Genomic DNA, 19,133 nt, shown 5'->3' on the forward strand with positions numbered 1-19,133 from the left:
TGGTGCTGTTGCCAGCTTGTGTTAGTGAGTGGGAGAAAACCACCTTCCTTCTGGACTAGTGTAGTTGAAGACTGAAAAATCGGAGATGACCGATTTAACTTTCTACTTGAGAGCTTAAAGGGTATCTCTGTAGACATAACCAATGTTTATTAAGCATCTAAGTGGTTGGCAATGCACTGGGTATAATAGAGGATTTAAAGTATGAAAACCCAGAAACTTAGGGACTGACATCCCCATTTTAAATATGAAATAAGTTAGGTTTCAAGAGGGTAAATACTTTGCTCTTTAATGACCTAGCTAGTAAAAGGACAGGGCCAAGATTTAAATCCAGATCTTTAATTTATTTCAATCTAATTTATTTTCAACGTGTACTTAATTTCACCAAGCCGTGCCTGTCAAAGCCCATGGCAGGAAAATCACATCCCTTTGAATAATGCAAACTTAGGGAACCCATAGTGGTGATCTCAAGCTTTGACATTTTATGGTTTTGCCTGTGTTGCAGTTTTCTAGAAAAATAATTGATGCTAAAGCCTTTTTTCCTTCATTTATATACTGAATTGGTTTTCTGATAACAGTTTAATTAAGAAATGATCATAAATGACAGCTTTAAATGTATTTTTCATTAATGTGACAGTACCAACAATTTACTGACTGTAAACATTGTCTAATAGATAGGCAAAGGTCATGGGATTATCTCATACAGGTTTTTTTCTTCCAAAATAGAAATACCTTTGAATTTTTAACAGCAATCATATATTACCAATATACACAGTAAACATATAAAAAATTAAAGGCCCCTATAGTTATATTCCTATTCTCATCCCTACTGTAAAATAATAACTGCTGGTATTTGTACTTTTTGAACATTTATGCAGAGTGTCATGGTTAAGAGCATGGATTCACATTCCAGCTTTGTGATTTATTAGCTGTATGACAAGGAAAATTAACCTGTTGGCCCTCAATTTCTTATCTGTAAAATGGGAATAATAATACTACCTATGACATATAAATATTATATGGCATAAATGAGATGAGATAAATTATGTTAAGTAGTTAGTTCTGTACTTAGCTGAAGTTGGTTGCATACATATGAATGTTTTTCTCTTTATGTATTGTTTACATAAATGGATCATACTATACATATGGAGCTATAATTTTCACTTAACAAAATATCTTAAGACATATTCCCATGTCTCTATGTAAAATCTACCCTATCAATTGCTGTATAATATTCTGTAATATGCTATGTCCTCACACAGCCTTTCTGCAGTGTGTGCCTGTGGAGAGAGAGCCAGCTCTCTGGTGTCCCTTTTTATAGGGGCACTAACCCCAACCTGGGGCTCATGATCTCATCTGACACTAATTACCTCCCAAAGGCCCTACCTCCAAATACCATCACATTGTGGGTAAAGGCTTCAACATAGGAATCTGGGGGGTATGCAAGCATTTAGTTCATAACACACTAAACAGAGGCACACACTTTAAAATTGCAAATGTTACTATATATTGTCAGATTTTCTTCAATGTATGCTGCTACCAGAGTATACCCAACTCTCTATATCTCATCATTAGCAGTCTTTGTTGTAACTCATTTTATTGTTTGGTAATCTGATGGTAAAATATTATATCTAATTTTAACTTGCATATATTTTCTTATTCCTGGTGATAAACATCTTCATATGTTTATTGGTGAACTATATTTTACCATTTGGGAATTTGTCAATTTTTCTATGTTAATATTTTTCTCATTGATTTCCATGAGTTCTTCATACATTAGAGATGTTAATTAACTCTCTTCTGTCAATAATTATTCATCTCATTCCCATGACATCCAGACTTGACCTTTATAATTCTAATTATACTCAAAAGCACTTGTTCAATGTGGGTTCCTCACTGACTAGATCACAAGTTCCACGAGGTCAGGCCTATACTTGTCTGTTTAGTGTTTTGACTATAGTGTTGGGCCCAGAGCGGATACTCCAAAACTGTTGAATACACTAATGAGCAATACATATTGCAAGTATTTATGACTATATATTGTTTTGATTTTCCTTTCACTCTATTTAAGGCATCTTTGGTCACACCATTTTTAATTTTTATAAGCAAATTTGCCTATTTATTTTTATAACCCTCAAGTTCATGGCATGCATAGGAAGGCCTTCTTCAATCCCAATGATTAAAATATTCTCCTGTATTTCTTCTATTATTTTTAGAATAAAAAAATGGAATTATCTCATATAGGTTTTTTTTCTAAAATAAATTTTTTCAATTAAATATTTAATCTCCAAATTAGTTTTAAAGTAAATCTTTAATCTCCAAATTATTTTTGTGTGTGTTTGAGGAAGATATACAATTTTATTTTCTTTCAAATAAAGAGCATGCTATTTACTGCCAACATGAAATGCAATCTTGTCTTGTTTTGTTAATCCTCACTCCAGGATATTTTTCCCATTGATTTTTTTCTTTTTCTTTTTCTTTTTAAGGGAGAGTTGAAGGGAGGGAGAGAAGAGAGAGAGAGAGAGAGAGAGAGAGAGAGAGAGAGAGAGAGAGAGAGAGAGAAACATCACTGTGAGAGAGAGACATCGATTGGTTGCCTCTGGGATCAGAGCCTGCAACTGAGGTATGTGCCCTTGACCAGAATGGAACCCAAGATTCTTCAGTCCTCGGGCCAACGCCCTAATCACTGAGGCAAACTGGCGAGGGCATGAAATGCAATCTTTATCTAGATGAGTTACATTCTGTGGTAAATGGTGGCAAGTCACTGAAAACATCTTCCTGTTTTTAGAACAAGTTGTACTCTAAACTGCAGATGTACAACTAATCCCACAAAATGAATCAAATACTGAAGGGGTTCCTGCCTACTGTGGTGCTTCTCATTTTGGCAAGGTGCCCAGACTCAATTCCTCATGATCCCCAGCACTTCCTCTTTGACAGAATCCCAGGAGGGTCTGGAGAAAGCCCCATATGCCTCTCCAGTGGGGTGGATTGGATAAAAATGTTTTGACTTTTTTTATTAGTGTCCTGAGGCTGCTGTAACAAATTACCACAAACTGAATGGCTTAAAACAACAGTAATTTATTCTCTCACTGTTGTGGAGGATCAGAGGAGAATCCTTCCTGATTCTTCCAGTTGCAGCCTCTCCCCTTGTCTCTTTGACCTGCAGCCTCTCCACTCGTCTCTGCCTCCTTGGTCGTATTGACTCCTCCCTGCTGTGTTTTCCATTCTGTCTCATAAGGATATTTGTCATTCAATTTAGAGCCCACACAGATGGGCCACTATGATCTCATCTTAAGGCTCTTAATTTAATAACATCTGCAAAGGGTCCTTTTCCCAGGTAAAGTAACATTAGCAGGTTCCAGGGATTATGACCTGGAACCCACCACTCAACCCTCTCCAAACGCCTTGTTTCATAAGAGCTCAGTACGTGCAGTGCTTTATCAACTTGAGATCCAACAGGCTGATATTAGTCAAAGGGAAGGAAGTTCATTCCCAAATGATGAGCATGAAGTTCTGAAATTTTGCTGTTCCTAAAATATACCTATAGCTTCTCTCAGACTCAAACTTGCCTGTGGTTGGATTCAAAGAAAATACACAATTAATTATCTTGTTCTTGCTCCCACTCCAAATTTTCATATTCTAAATAGAAAAGAGTTAAGATGGGATCACCAAACTAACACATTTCTTGCTTCAAATCACGGTGTTGCACCATGGAACAAGATGGAGTTCCTATCACCAGCCTTCTTATCAAGTAAGTCATCTTTGCAGAAGGCAAACCTCAGTCACTGTATTTTTCCTAAGCAGTCTTTTTCCTTTAATCTTTCAGGGCAAAGCTACACCAAGACTGGTTTTTAACCACGAATGGCCAAAGACTGGGATTTAACATGATTTGTCTCCATCCTTCCATGAAAGAACCTCTTGTTCCACAGGCCCCTGTGTGTAGGAACTGTTTCTGTTGATTCACAGGTTTTCACGTAATCCTTTCAGGATTTTTTTTTTTTTTTTATCTTACTCTTCAATTTCAGGCTTCTGTCTCCTTAAAGAAAACTCCAGGCTTAGTTTGTTTATTGTTGGCAGCGAGAGCAGCACCAGAAAGACCCGTGGGGTCAGATGATGGGACCTGGGTTCAGCAACCTCTGTACTTGAGTTCTGGCTAAAAAAGAATTCAGAGCCAAGACTCAAACTATAAGAGAAAGTTTATTTAGAAAGTCACAGAGGTAGAAGTGAGCTATAGAAGAACTGGACCAAGGAAACAAGTTACAGAAGCAAAAGAAGGGTCTGTGAGACTTAGGAGAGAGGACAGTAAAGGTAATAAGCCTGGTGGTGGTGGTGGGGTTGATGAGAGGACGGGGGAAGGCTGGGGTGCTTCCCCCAGGAGGGAGAGGTCTATGGGACTTCCATTCTAAGAACTTTTAAGGCAGGGATTTTAGAAAGAGAGGTCCCAGGGGAGAAACTCAATAGAATATTCATCAGCTTTTCAGGTGTGTCCTTTCAGGGTTGTGATCTCCACTGATTGGTCGGCCCCAGGGCAGGTCATTAGTTAATGCAGCTGGTCTAGGCTTCAGCAGTGGCATCACTGGTCTGATTTTGCTGCTTTTCTGGGCCTGGAGCTGAAACACAGCTGAGGCCTAGATGCATTGGATGCGGGTCAGAACCTCATTTTCCTGGGGAGTTAATGCGTAAGGGCTATTCTCTGGTTCCCTCGTTTGTTCCCCCTCTAAGGGAGTCTAACTGCATGACTAGCAACATGCCAGCAGAGGAAATGTCAGGGGAGGGTCAGAGCTGCATGACCAGCAATAGGAAAGGTAGGGGAGAGTCAGAACCGCATGACCAGCATTATGCTAGGGAAGGAGAGGTTACCCTGGGGGCAAAGTCCTTATTTTCTAGTTTTGCTGGTTGCTAAGCTCCCTGGACTTTCTGTCCTGCCGACCTTATGTACCTGGCCCATAGGCCTTGTTCTGCCCATGTTTATCTAACGGCCTACTACAGTTTCAGAAGAAGGAAACACTGGCATTCACAAAAACAAGCAAACAAAACAAAACAGAAATACGTTTTTGCATTAAACAGGTAATTCTATTCCCATTTTCAAATGTCTATCTATCCAAAGATTCCATAACCAAAGCCTGGAGAAAAGGGACTTCAAAGGTTGTTTGGCAAGAGCTGTGAGGGTTGCCATGGAGAACCAGGAAAACGCTTTTATTTGATATGCTAAAATAGCTTTTTGTAAACCACAAAAGGTACTTAGGAAACCTTCTAATTTGGAATTAGAAGGTAGGGTGGCTTTATTTAATAGGTCAGGAAAAAGGTTTCCTGGGTGACTTTTCCAAGGCTACTTTCTGACAGAATTGAGACTAGAATCCTAATTGCCAGGCTCAAAGTCGAGTGCTCTTCCCACTATCGATGCCACCTTTTCCATTCTCTTTTATAATTAAAATTGCCCCCAAAGTGAAAATTCTAGGGATCCCACGTCCAGTGGATTCTATAGTCAGATAGACAAGAGTTGTGTTTGTTTTTTCTCTGAAGGACCATTAGTAAATATTTCCAGCTGTCGTAACTACTCAGTTCTCTTTGTAGCCTACAGCAGCCACAGAAAGAATTTAAACAAATGGTATCACTGTGTTCTGGCAAAACTTTGTTTACAAAACAGATGGGAGGGAGGCTAGCTTTGGTTGTGGACTGTAGTTCTCAGAACCCTAAACAGAACAAAGTTGGAGTTCAATTTCATTAACCTTCACTTTCCTGTTCTATAAAACAGATATAATAACAGTCAGCTTTTATAGGGTATCTGTGAGGATTAACTGACAAGTATGCCAGGTATTTACTAGTACAGTACCTGGCACAGTAAATGTTGTCTACTATTATTATCATCACTAGTGGCCCAGTGCAAGAAATTCATGCACATTAAAAAAGAATTGATTAGAGGAAATACTTTAATATTGCTATTTGCCCTTTCTCTATAATGGAAGTGTCAGAGATGAAAGAAAATTAGTAAAATGTATGTGAAAATCTTCCTGCTGTCAGAGTCTGGAGCACGCTGCAGGACCCAGAGTCAAGTCACTGCCCACCCACGTGCATCTTGAAATCGCGTGAGACCCAGACCCGGCTGGCCCCACCCTCACTGGGCGAGATCCAGACCGGGCTGGCCCCACCACCGTCAAGCCCCGCCAGGTGAGAGGTACAACCTCAGGTCCCCTGGCCTGGCACCAGGTGGGGGGGCGCAGCCTCAGGTCCCCCATCAAGCCCCACTGGGCAAGGGGTGCAGCCTCAGGTACCCTGGTGTATGCCAGGTGGGGGGGCACAGCCTCAAGTCTCCTGGTGCACCCTCAGGTCCTCTGGCCCAGCACTGGGGCAGGGGGCATGGCCTGAGGTTCCCCGGCCAGGCACCGGGGCATGGAGCGCAGCCTCAGGTCCCCCAGCCTGGGGTGAAGGGCATGGCCTGAGGTCCCCCGATCTGGTGCCAGGGCAGAGGGTAAGGCCTGAGGTCTCCCGTGAAACCCCACCGGGTGGGGGGGGGTGCAGCCTGAGGTCCCCTGTCAAGCCTGGCTGGGTGGGGGGCATGGCCTGAGGTCCCCCATCAAGCCCCACCAGGCGGGGGGCGCGGCCTGAGGTCCCCAGTCAAGCCCTGCTGGGTGGGAGGCGCAGCCTCAGGTCTCCTGCCTGGCCCAGCACCACGCAGCCTCAGGTCCCTGCTGATCGCTCGTTACGGGAACTCCACCTCCATGTGGGCACAGCCATCTTGTGTTATGGGAACTCCGTCTCCACTGTGGGCACAGCCATCTTGTGTTACGGGAACCCTGCCTCCTCTGTGGGTGCAGCCATCTTGTGATGCTGTTACAGCATGAGGATCAATTTGCATATTACCTCTTTATTATATAGGATTATTTTACTTCTGGCTATGCCTCTGAATAAGGAAGAGAAACAAAGGAATCGACATTTAGTGATCCTTTTTCTATTGCCCCCAGACAAGATCTGCCCACTGCCATGAGCAGCCCCTTCCCCCTGCTTTACAAACATTATCAGGTAGCTGAATGTCACAATCACACAGATGCCAACAGCAAACTCCCAGGCTCCCCATGCCCCAAGACAGTGTGCCTTCTATTTGAACTCTGGCAAGTTCCTAACTTCTACAGCCTCCTGGCTCTGTGGTATCAGGTGCTCCAATAGGTAGTTTTCTTTTTAAATATTGAACAGCTTTCATTTCATTGTTTACTTGTAGAGATTTTAATGAAGGCAGGTGCATAGTTTAAAAGACCCATCATCTTTGCTGGTGCCACCCTGTGCCTTGCGTTCCGTCTCATTTGAAATTTTGTACTCCAGAGATCTTCACTTTCCCTGCACACGTTGAAGCTACAGGAGCTGGGGCTACAACTTTATTGAAACCTCACTCATCTCTCATCATGCAAACAGGGTGAGATTCCAGAAAAGGTGGGCTAGTCTTTCACCATATGTACTTTTTACCGAATGAAAAAAACCTTATCATTATTACACTTCAATTACACAGCCCTAAGAGATGCATTATGACAAAGTTCCACTACACTTTAAAATAATAGACCTTTTAAAGGTAAAAGTATTTAAATAATGTATCTCTTTTTTAAAAAAATATATTTTATTGATTTTTTACAGAGAGGAAGGGAGAGGGATGAGAGAGAAACATCGATCAGCTGCCTCCTGCACACTTCCTAGTGGGGATGTGCCCGCAACCAAGGTACATGCCCTTGACCAGAATCAAATCTGGGACCTTTCAATGCTTTATCCACTGAGCCAAACTGGTTAGGGCTCTCAGTAATTCTTTAACCGTGTACCTTATTGACAAATATTCCTCAGTTTATGGTTGGCAAATTAACCCTCAGAGACTGTCCTGAAATGGATTGACTGAACTAATGGAGGGAGCTTGTTACTTCAATACCCTACAAAAATTTTCTGTCCAAGCTTAGATTAGACGTTACTCTTTCCCTGATAAAATCATTACAGAGTTCTGAAGTCAACGGGCTCATATATAAGAAACTTATATTTCTTAATTGCCTTAATGAAGCATCACATGGCTATAATGAAAAAAAAATCAGAAATTCAGAGATACATGTGTCCTTTTCTTCACAATTACTGGCAATTATGTGTAGGTATATTAAAGTTTCCTGAAAACGGTACACATGCTTCTTTCATTTCACATTCTTACAATGTGCTTGCAAATCAATATTAATGTGCATGCACCCCATTTTATTTTGCAGAATCCAGAGTCTAGACACCAATTACGGGGAGTATTCACAGTCTAACTTCCAATGATTTTCCTTCACACACTTCCACCAGACATGAGCTTGCTTGTTTTTGTGCTGTTGGTGTCCTGCCACCCTCCTCTCCCACAGCTGGTTGGTGACCTATTTTCCAGACTTGGCTCAAATCCTCCCATCTGCTTGCCTTCCGCCTTATCACTCCAGATGGAAGTGAAGTCCCCTTCCTCTGTCTTCCAGTGTCTATGATTTGTGCCTCCTACTAAGATGGCCCCGTTGCTCCCTTATCTGATGGCTCCTTAACTCATGCAGAACTTCTCTCCTTTACTAGACACAGGGTAAGGAATTAAAACCCCCCTCCCAGAGCCTATGCGCAGATGACAACTTCAGTTAATGTTTACTGAAAGCTCAGTGCAGAATTCAAAACCGATTGCCTTCAGGCTCTATTAAAGGGAGCCCCATAGATTCAATGAGGATGAATTTCTAGATTTTACCTAAGAATTTTTAACTTCAAAGCAATCTTGTTAACTGCACTTAAAACATCCATTTAGAAAGACAAAATGACCAAATGAGTCAAATCATTTTTCTTGAACACTCACTTCCTAAACAGCAAGCCTGAAGTTATTTCAGTCCTGCACGAGGCAAGGAAATCCATCCTAAGGCAGGCACGTGCTCTGATTTTTTGTTTCTGGGAAAATTTTTGTGCCAAAACAAAGGTCTCCCCCCAACTGCAGATCATGCTTTGAAAGTCAACCAATGAGGGCTTCATTTGGTTTAGTGAAAAAATTGCACACTTCCAGGCCCTAGAGACATATCTTGCTTGCTAGCATTACCATTCAGATCTGGGACCAGAAAATGAGCCCCAAGGCTAAGCTTGTGAATAAAAAATTGGAAAGCTATGTAGCACATGGGAGCCAAGAACACTAGACTCCATGTAAAAGGCCCTTAAAATATGGCCTTTTAAATAGCACTGTTCCAATTTCCCTCCTTTACCTGTTTGGAGATTTAAAAATTCACTTATAGTCAGTCATATAAATCTATTTGGGAAAATCTTAAAATATTTAAAGAGTGTGGTGACATACTCCAAAGAAGCTTGCCACTCCGACTCATTGCTCCCACCTCAACCCTTGGGTTCCCTTCCCCTCAGCCTCCAGATTTTGCTTGACGCTGGAAGTCTCACCTTGCTACATAGGAGCCAGCCCCAAGTCCATGTTTGAACTGAAACACTCTCCTAGCATATATGCTAAAGGAATGCTGCAAACTAAGGCATTTTCAACCTTAAGGCTAGTATATACATTCTTGATTCACTTTGTATTTTTAAAAACCCTTCTCACCTTACATTTGAAAAACTCTTTGTAATTCAGTGCAGTGTTACTAACCATTTTGAGCAAAATGTGCAAGGTGGTAGGAGCAGTAGGGACACAGTTAGAGTCTGCATTCTGAGAAACTAATGTCACAGCCAAGCTTTAGTCAGGCTGTACACAGTCTCCCATTCAGCAAAGTATCCAAACAAGAGAGCCCGGTGCTGAGGCAGTGGTGAGGAGCATGGGTTTAAATGCTTTCAGCAGTTTGTAACATAACCCTAAACCCAAAGTGGTTTGAATAGTAAAGTGACCGACTATTTCATACTGGAGGCCCGATGCATGAAATTCGTGCAAGGGGCGTGGCCCTCACAGCCACGGCGGCTGCCCCTTGGCCCTCGCAGCTCAGGCTTCATCCGGAAAGTTGTCTGGAAGGTCGTCCAGATGGTCGTTCTGCTGTTTGGCCGTCCGGTCTAATTAGCATATTATTTTTTTATTATTATAGATGAACAAGTTGGAGCTGGTCATTCAATAGATCATCATCAGGACCCAAGCTCTACTTTCACTTGGTCATCCACTTGACGTTTGTCCTAGGCTTGTCTCTCTGCAGGGATGAAAAATGGCTGCAGCTGCACCAGCCTCAGCTCTAGCCTCCACACAACACAACACTGCCTTTGACACTGTCAAGTGAGAATGACATGCTCTCCCCTTTTGAAGAGGGAGGAGACCTCTCCCAGAAGCCCCCAACCGACCTCCTATGGTAGTTCATTGGCTAAGATTGTGACACACGTCAATCCCTGAATCAAGCACCCAGCCTACAGAAGGAACTTATGGCTAATTTAGATCAATCACAGTTCATCTCCAGAGGCTCCTCACTGTCTGATGCATGAGTAAATTGTGGGTTTATTAGCAAAGAAGGCAGAGGGGCAGTCGCTGCTTGATAAGCAACTACAGTATCTTCCATAAGGTCACAACTTTTAGGAGACTAGGAATGCAGCTTGAAACATTTATACTTTAATTTCTGGTAATGAGTCCTTCCTGAGTGTTTTAAGCAGGAAAATAACATGAACAGAAAAATGCAATGAAGATGTAAGAGACTTTCTAGCCTTCAATTCTGAAAATGTAATTTTTCCTCAACATTTACTGGTGATACACTTACTTTCATTTATTTATTAAACATATGTTTACTGAAACCCTGCTTTTCCCTGTGTGGGGATACAATGCTGAACAAATAGCTGGAGTTCTTGTGGAGCTTATATTCTAGTGGAGAAGGCAAACGTACATAATTTCAAGTTTGGCTCTGTTAAGAAGAAAAGAGGGGAAATAAAATACTCAGTGAAGGAGGGGAGGCAGGGCTGGCTAAACTAGCTGGTCAAGGGAGATTCTGGAGATAATACCTGGACTAAACCTGAAGAACAGGAGCCTGTCTTGGAAGATCTGAAAGCAGGATCTTGGAAGCAGAGGAAACAAGTGCAAAGCCCTTAAGAGGAATTCTTGGTGTGTTAGAAACCCATAAAAACCCTAGAAAACAGTACGAGGGTGAGTGGTATAACATGACATGGATTTGGGTCAGGAAAGGATTTCTGAAGCCACACACACACACACACATCTCCTAAAGCTGAGGTCGGTGGAAGGGATAGGGACCAGGTCATGTATGGCTTTGGGCCATGGTGAACGTTTGTGTATTATTTCACGTGTAATGAAAAACAATTTTCAATAGGAAAGAAGCTTTTTCAATTTCACTTTTTGGCTTCTATGTGAAAAAAAGAAACCAAAAAGGGTAGGACTGGAATTAGGCAGAGAAACTGTTAGGAGGCAAAGGCAGCAGGCCATGTAAAAGGTGGAGGCTTGGAATTGGGGGTGGTGGGACAAGTGGACAGATTCTATGGGATGCTTTCTGGTAGCAGAGGATTCAGGGTATAGAACTTATCACCAAGAGTTACTTAGGAAAGTTTAATAAGGAGATAGACTCTTGAAACGTGTCCCAGGCCAGTGAATCCTCGGGATCTTGCTAAAATGTAGGTTACGAACAGCTGTCTGGTGTGGGGCTGAGGTTCTGCCTTCCTAACAAGTTTCCAGGTAGTGCCCGTGCTTCTGGCATGAGGACCACCCCAACTAGCAAGGTTCCAACACAATGTGATTTTAACTTATATTTTTAGTTGTATTTCTTACTAGTTAGTATCTTATACATACTATGTGCTCCAGACCAGTACTAATACTGCAGCCACATGTTGCTATTTAAAGTTAATTAAACTAGAATAAGATAATCCCCTAGTTGCACAATCCACATTTCAAATGTTCAAGAGCCATCTGTGGCTGGTGGCTACTATCTTGGACAGCACATGTATGAAGAACCTTGCCATTATGGGGATGTAAGGTTTCCTGGTCTTTTTACAGGGAACACACATATTGTTGGTATCTGCTAAAATCAAATGTATCTTCTAAGAGCTATTTCAAGTCCTCTTTTGTAGAACTTTTCCTGAAACAAACTGGGAATGCTTTCTTTCTTTAAATCTGCGCATTTAGTTTTTCTCTGCAATGTCTTTCTACTGTATTTTGCCTGCTTAGCATCCAAAGTATCTTAGTATTTATTTCCCTTTTCTCTGGTTGTAGAATCTCTTTTCTATTGGGGGAGGTGGTATGAGGGGAGGGCTATTTCTCACTCATTTTGTCCACGTGGTTTAGTTGAACCCAACTCTACCCTTAGCCAGTCAATTAGCATGTAAGTCTGATGACACCCAGACATCAATCCCAGGACATTTGCTGAAAATTTAGATAGAGGTGCTTTTCCCACCGAGGTCACTAAGCTGGCTGGATGCAAATATGGGTCGCTGGTGGCCATCCTGCCATAAAATATGCAGTCTTTGTATGAGAATGAGAATAGCTCAGAGGAAAAGCAAAACCAAGAGAGCAAGACAGGCCTGCATGACATCATCTCATACTTGGCTAAAGCTGTATCTGAAGTGCTCTCTAGCTACCCTTGAACATTTGTTGCTGGGGACCATAAATTTCCTATTTGTGCCTGCATAAGCCAGTGTATGCTGAAGGCGTCTCATCAATTACAACCTCTTCAGGCTTCTGTGCTCTGCTGATTATGGCAGCAGCAGGGCCTTGCCTGATCTCCCTCTACTCCCCTCCAAGCCACCCCTTTAATAAGTCTCACAAACCCCATAGCTGGTTTCTTATCACAGGTTAGGCATGTGAACATATGCCCACCTATATTAAATTGTTTCTTTACTAGTTTTAATATTCAAATTATTTTGACATGTTGATAATCAAGTATTATGGAGCTGAAGGTAATTTTCATTGTCTGCTGATGCAAGTTGTATTAATATTTTTCAATGTTTTTACAATTTGGCATGTACAAATTGATTAATCTCTATACTATGTCACTCAAAACAAGGTGGAAGTTGCTAGCTAGCATGTCATGTATTGTTTGCCTGGCTAATCCATACATACCACCTCTTGGATACTTATCCTACACTCTCCCCATCTCCTGGCTCTGAAGGAGCTCCCCCAAAGCGACTAGGTGTGTGCTGTGTGCTGGTCAGGGCCAGCGGCTGGCAGAGCGCTTCCAGATCCCAGTCTCCCAACCCACCTCGCCTTGTGGATCAGCTCACATGGACCCTCTCAGCTTTATGTCTTGGGTTACTCTCCTCTTCACCTTTGTCCTGGAGTATATGGAATCTTATCACAATCTGCTCCTCCTCACTGACTTAGGACCCATGGGCACCACGTTGTTCAAAAGGTTCCTAGATTCTAATCTCAAAGGTGATCCCACACCCAGATGTGAAACCCACCTCCATCCCATCTGCCACTTGCCCTTGAAAACTATATTTTCTAACTAGAACTGGACTAAAGAAGGAGCAATTCATTCACAAAGGCCCTCACTACTCCACGCTACCACTCAAAATGTCTTAATATATTTTGGGTACAAAATAAGATTTAAGAACACTCTAGAGGGCTATGTACGTGATAAGATTTATCTTTTATTAGAGATCTTATATTACATGTTCCCAAAAAGATATAAAATCTTCCAAGAGAAAATATCAAAACCTATTGATTCCAAGGTAAGCAACATAAAATGAAAGCAAAGATTTCCTTCTAGACAAAAGGATGTGAAAACATTTCGGCACAAGTACAACAAAGACATGGGAAGGTAATTACAATGTTTTACAACACATTTTACAGCATTTTATTTTAGCCAGCATTTGTAGAAAACAAGGATGCTGATTTTTCAAACACTGCAGTTAAAGTCCCAAATTAAAATTTCCAAAAAAAAAAAAAAAATAGGAGAAAGTAATGAACTACTCGGTCAACTGAACATCTGTTATAACTGTAGTAAAACCTAGGCACACAAATATGCCACCAAAATCACAACTGAAGTGTCTAGTTTTTAGTATGTGCTGGAGACACTGATGAAATTTTCTTGATCACAGCTCAAAGCAAAAGCATCCCCTCTTCATTTCCCTGATAACTTTCTCGTTAAAGAAAATTTCTGCTTTACCTGTGAGCAGTTAGTGGCAATACACACTGAATAAGACCCAACTGACATGGGACAGACCATCCTTAAACAACCAGAAGTGGCAAAACCACTGTTATTGCATCAAGATACGTTATTTCAACTGATCGGAATTCCCAGACCGATTAACCACAGAACACAGTGAACTCCCATAGGAAGATTTTACATTTAGGATGCAATGAAAATATTGATCTTATTCCTGGAACTTGCTTCTGACAATTTTAAGGTCTGTAGACGTCCACAAAAGGGAAGTTTTTGTTTCTTTTTTAGTTGTCTATCCCCCCCAAACCAGGAAGGAAACTTACAGTACATGTTTATTGCATGAAAACTACTCCCTTTTAATATCTTTATCACCACCAGTACTGTTCCCTTAATTATTAAAGGCGAAAGAAGTCTATGAATTTAACATAACAATAATCTTAGGAGCTGTATCTTGATGAAAAATCCAGATGATAATTAGACTACCTGGTGAAACAGAAATTAGGTTTTAATTTCTCTAAAAAGATGCTGGAGTAACAGGAGGTAAATGGAAGTTTAAGGTCAGACAATAATCTATTCGTTAATACAAAGAGACCTTTCAGAAATGAACATACTCAATCCTTTTTATATTAAAACTAAATAGTCTAAATGTTGCTTTTATTTTAATGTCAAGTTAACAATGATGCCAAATAAATTTTATAAAAAGTATTATAGTGGCCCATGGGCTCAGAACTTCACTTGGAGGTTAGTGCACACATACCAAAGTGTGGAATTCAGTGAACAGACATATTCTTGAATATGATAAGTCATGGCGAGCTACATATAATTGGGTTTCCAAACGAGGTCTATTTTAAAGCATTCTCTCTTCAATGTGGTTAACTCCTCTGAAGTGGAAACAGGGTGTGGACTTTGCACATTACAGAATCCTTGCTTCAAGTTGCAGTCTCCTTGGCAGCAGCATATTTTAATTAACTATATTTTCCCCTTGTTTTGTTTTCTGAGATTTCATTACATTCAAATAGTCAAAATGTTTAGAGTAATATCACCACAAATTTAATGAAACATCAGAATGTGGCCAGCATTGTCAGGCAAAAATTTTACAATTTATGTGTCATAGAAAGTACCCACGTCCTTTCCTGCCCCAACCTCCCCCCTTCCCTAAACGGTAATATGGACACTAAAAGATTTAACAAGACTTATACAAAAATAAGGCACATTTATTTTGATATGGTATTTTTAAAATAGAAAACCCCTTCTCAGAACATCTGTATTCAAATGAGCTGTGTAAAAAGACACCTTGTGGTACCTAAAATAGGTTATGGTACCTATGGAATTGCTTCTTCTATTTTAGTGACAATGTAATAAATTGCACCTATCCCACATTGTCAAGTAATGAAAATATGTCTCTTTTTCTACTACTGAATGATTCAAAATCGGATATTTCTGGAAATACTTTACAAAGGATAGGCAGGGAAGGGTTAAGTGGTACATTAGAAAAAAGGTGTGAAAATCAACTACATATACCATAAGGGTTGATGGATTGCACTTTTCCACATATTTCAACACAAGAACATTTTCTAATGCATATGAATGTTTACAACCATTTTGGCCATTAGCTATTACCCACCAGCTTCTGATTCCATTTTGATAAATGTGGGCATTTTTGTAAAATTATCAAAGGACCGGCAACATGAAGACTCATAACAATCTCTTCACAACCCCCAATACAGATATAATTAGTTAGCATTTAACCTGAGATACAATCTGTTGAGAGGTTGTCTTTAGACATTTGTTTGTTGCATCAGTTCATACAGATGGTAGTAGTTGATGAAAGAAACTTAAAAAACAAAACAAAAACCAAACTGGTTGTAGCATGGCTTTTTTTTTTTCTTATGTAATGGTTAAAAACAAAACACAGAATTCATGTTCTCACAGTAGCCAGAAGCTTAAATAATGTGCTTCTTATTGCACGTTAAATTAAGAAGTGTATATAAGCCAATGCTTCACAGTCCAAATTTGAAAGCCAGATTCACCTCAACTGGATTCGAAATGTGCTGATTTCCATGGGCCTCAAGTTGATCTCACTTATATTTCGGACGTCGGGAGGTGAATGCATCAAGGATAATGATGAAGGAACGAGATTTGCAACAGTAAACTTATTAAAAAGTTTCTGTATCAATATCTAAAAAGTAAATGATAAAATGTGCATATTTAGATGAACTTTGAAGAAAGATTAGCAACACAGCTCTATAATCAGTGAAAAATAGTATGAGACTAAGTAAAAAAGTTTATTTCAGAGTGAGAGGAAGGGGAAGAGGGATAGAGAGATAGAAACATCAATGATGAGAGAGAATCATTTATCGGCTGCCTCCTGCACACCCCTCACTAGGGACCGAGACTGAAACCCAGGCATGTGCCCTGACCAGGAATTGAACCAGTGACCTCTTGATTCATGGGTCAATGCTCAACCACTGAGCCACACCAGGCCAGGCTAAAACAGTATGTTTGAAGTTCCCTTTAAGTACAATAATGAGGAAGGGAGGGAGATAAAATATACCTCTGCAGGCTTGAACATACAGACCATCCCTGGGAGAAACACAGGAAAGTGGGAACCGGAGAGGTCAACCTGGGCTGTGCTCCTTTATTGTACAGCCTGAGAACTTACCACGTGAGGGGCCCTTTTCAATAAAAATCAGGGACATCTATGGGCCAAGAAGCTTTAAAAACACCTTAACACAAGTGGTTCTCAACCATTTTTCCTGTTCCAATAGAGCTGAGACAGGAGACGGACCTGCCACAAGGAGGGCTCATCATGTCAATGAGTCCCATTTATAAGGTGGAGAGTTTGCATGAATATGTCTGGGTCCTACAGCTCCCATTAAGACTCACAGTCTTAATATTAGAATACAAATGCTCACAACCAAGTATACTCCTATCAACAATAATGTAGGTAGAGGTACAAATGTAATAAAGAGAAATAAAGATATCAGTGCTTTCTTAGTACCAATTCCACGAAGGGTGAGGTAAATGAAATGGAGAAAGAAGCTTATCTGCATAGATTTAGGTCCCCTACCGCATCTCTCTTCTTCTCACTACGTACATGTTAATTTGTAAGGTTTGGAACCAAATCTGTTGAGTCAGGTCTACAGGGTATGTGTGAGGTTTTGTAGAAGAGCTGGTTTGGCTGAACTGCTTGGTGGGGCAGACCTGTCTGTGTACTAGAACCATCCCAACTGTAAATCCCTCAGAGTTACAACCTGCTCAGAGAAACAAGCAGAAGACTGAAGTTTTGCTTTCTCCCAGGGAGAGGCTTGATGGAACTGTGAGCAAGACCAACTTGAAGAGAAATAAAAAAGTCCAGCAGTGGTCAGCCTGAGGATGTTTGGCCTTCACAGTGAGGACCTGCATGCCAATCTGGCGTCATCAGAAGATCTAGACCAGCATGTTTCCGTGGGGAAACAACTGATAGGAGCTCAGGATAGTTGCCTTGGGAGAAGTGGCTCAATTCTCCCACTGGCTACACTCTCTATTGCTCCCCCAATTCACTTAAGTTATTATAAAACTTGTGTCAGCCACCACAGGACTTGGGTTTGCCATCCCTGAACTAGATCAGCGGTAGCCAACCTTTCAGAGTCAAGGACCAACAGTGGTCCACGGATCACTGGGTGGTGACTGCTGAACTAGATCATGCATAAGTATACCCAAGAAAGCAGAAAATATGGTGGTGAGGTAATCTAAAGATGTTTTGTAGGTAAAAAATGGAGAGCCTAAGAATCAATGAGAACATTCAAATATACACACGTTCTGGCTGTGCATTTTGATGTTGACAAGGAGAGGAGACAGAAGGTTGAGAAAGTGCTTTCTTAAGATGTGGAGACTTGAGCTAATTTGCAGCTGAGGGTAACAAATCAATGAAGAAGCAATGAAACATTATCTTATTGTCAGGATTATTGCAGAAAGTAAGGATTTGAAAGCACACTAACTTGACAAACAAAAACCTTTCAGCTCACCTTTCCCTGGGTAGTGGAACAAAGCAGCCCCGTGTCTCTGCTGGAGAAGCGGCAATCAAAGCCCTTCCTGTGGAGGATCAAGGCTGCCTCATCGGAATGCTTGCCATCCACCTGCAAAGGAGCAGAGTGCCAACATGCCACCGTGGTATTAAAACAAACACTGCCACTACCGCACACTTCACCGCCTTTTTGTTAGCATCCCCAACCACAAAGGCTCATTGTATGTAGCAGTGAAGCCAGGCAAGTGCATTTCCCCTTAGGTTCCAGGTGCACTGAGCCTGTCCACCTCCCCCAAGGAGTCAGGTGGTATTATGTTCTTGGTTCCTTATTAAGTCATCTCATGCCTTGGTTTCCTCACAGTCCTTGAGGACTTTGGTTTCCTTTTGTGCACTTATTACATACTGTTTTATCAGTTTTTCTTAAAGCACTTCACTTTTATTTATTTTTAACGTATACATCAGCTGAATAAAGTTCTTGATAACATTTTTAATGTGTACCTGAATTTAGTCCTTATCTGGTCACTGAATGATGATGTAAACTCCATCTTAAAACTGAAACAGGCTTCATTACTGAATACTAACTTTTGCTAACTGCATTAAAACATTTTAAATCTTTAATGTATTGGTTCATTATTTTTATATAAGAGACACTTGAATTAGTTATGTTTATCACTTGCTAGGCCAACCACATTTATTAGGTTGCTGTATCATTTAAATTCACATTACAGAAGCTATTCTTTCTATGCAGGCAAAAGGAGAAATACGAAACATGACAAGTCAGCTATAGGGCTCAGCACAGGCACACCTCCTTTTATTGGGCTTTGCTTTTACTGTGCTTCACAGATACTGTGTTTAACAAATTGAAGGTTTGTGGCTACCGTGTGTTGAGCAAGTCTATTGACGTCATTTTCCCCGACAGCCTTTGCTCACTTCGAGACACTGTTACATTTTGGTAATCCTCACAATATTTCAAACTTTTTTCTTGTGGTGATCTATGATCTTTGATGTCACTAGGGTAAGACCTTCCACCTCAGAAAGATTATGACTCGCTGAAGGCTCAGATATTGGTTAGCAGTTTTTAGTGGAAAGTATTTTTCTAA

General features: G+C 40.9%; 1 protein-coding gene across 1 annotated transcript in view; it reads right to left on the minus strand.

Annotated features, from left to right (window-relative positions):
* Window positions 1–13,492: 13,492 nt before the first annotated feature.
* Window positions 13,493–19,133, minus strand: part of MAN2A1 (mannosidase alpha class 2A member 1) — a 162,441-nt gene continuing 156,800 nt past the window's right edge. The window contains exons 21-22 of the mRNA XM_080678363.1: window positions 18,035–18,145; window positions 13,493–16,206 (exon numbers count right to left, since the gene is read on the minus strand). Of these exons, the coding sequence (XP_080534489.1) occupies window positions 16,054–16,206; window positions 18,035–18,145 (264 nt within the window). The 3' untranslated portion in view covers window positions 13,493–16,053. The remainder of the gene's footprint in view (window positions 16,207–18,034; window positions 18,146–19,133) is intronic.

Source organism: Plecotus auritus (genome assembly GCF_963455305.1).
Source record: "Plecotus auritus genome assembly, chromosome: 7".
NCBI classification, from domain to species: domain Eukaryota; kingdom Metazoa; phylum Chordata; class Mammalia; order Chiroptera; family Vespertilionidae; genus Plecotus; species Plecotus auritus.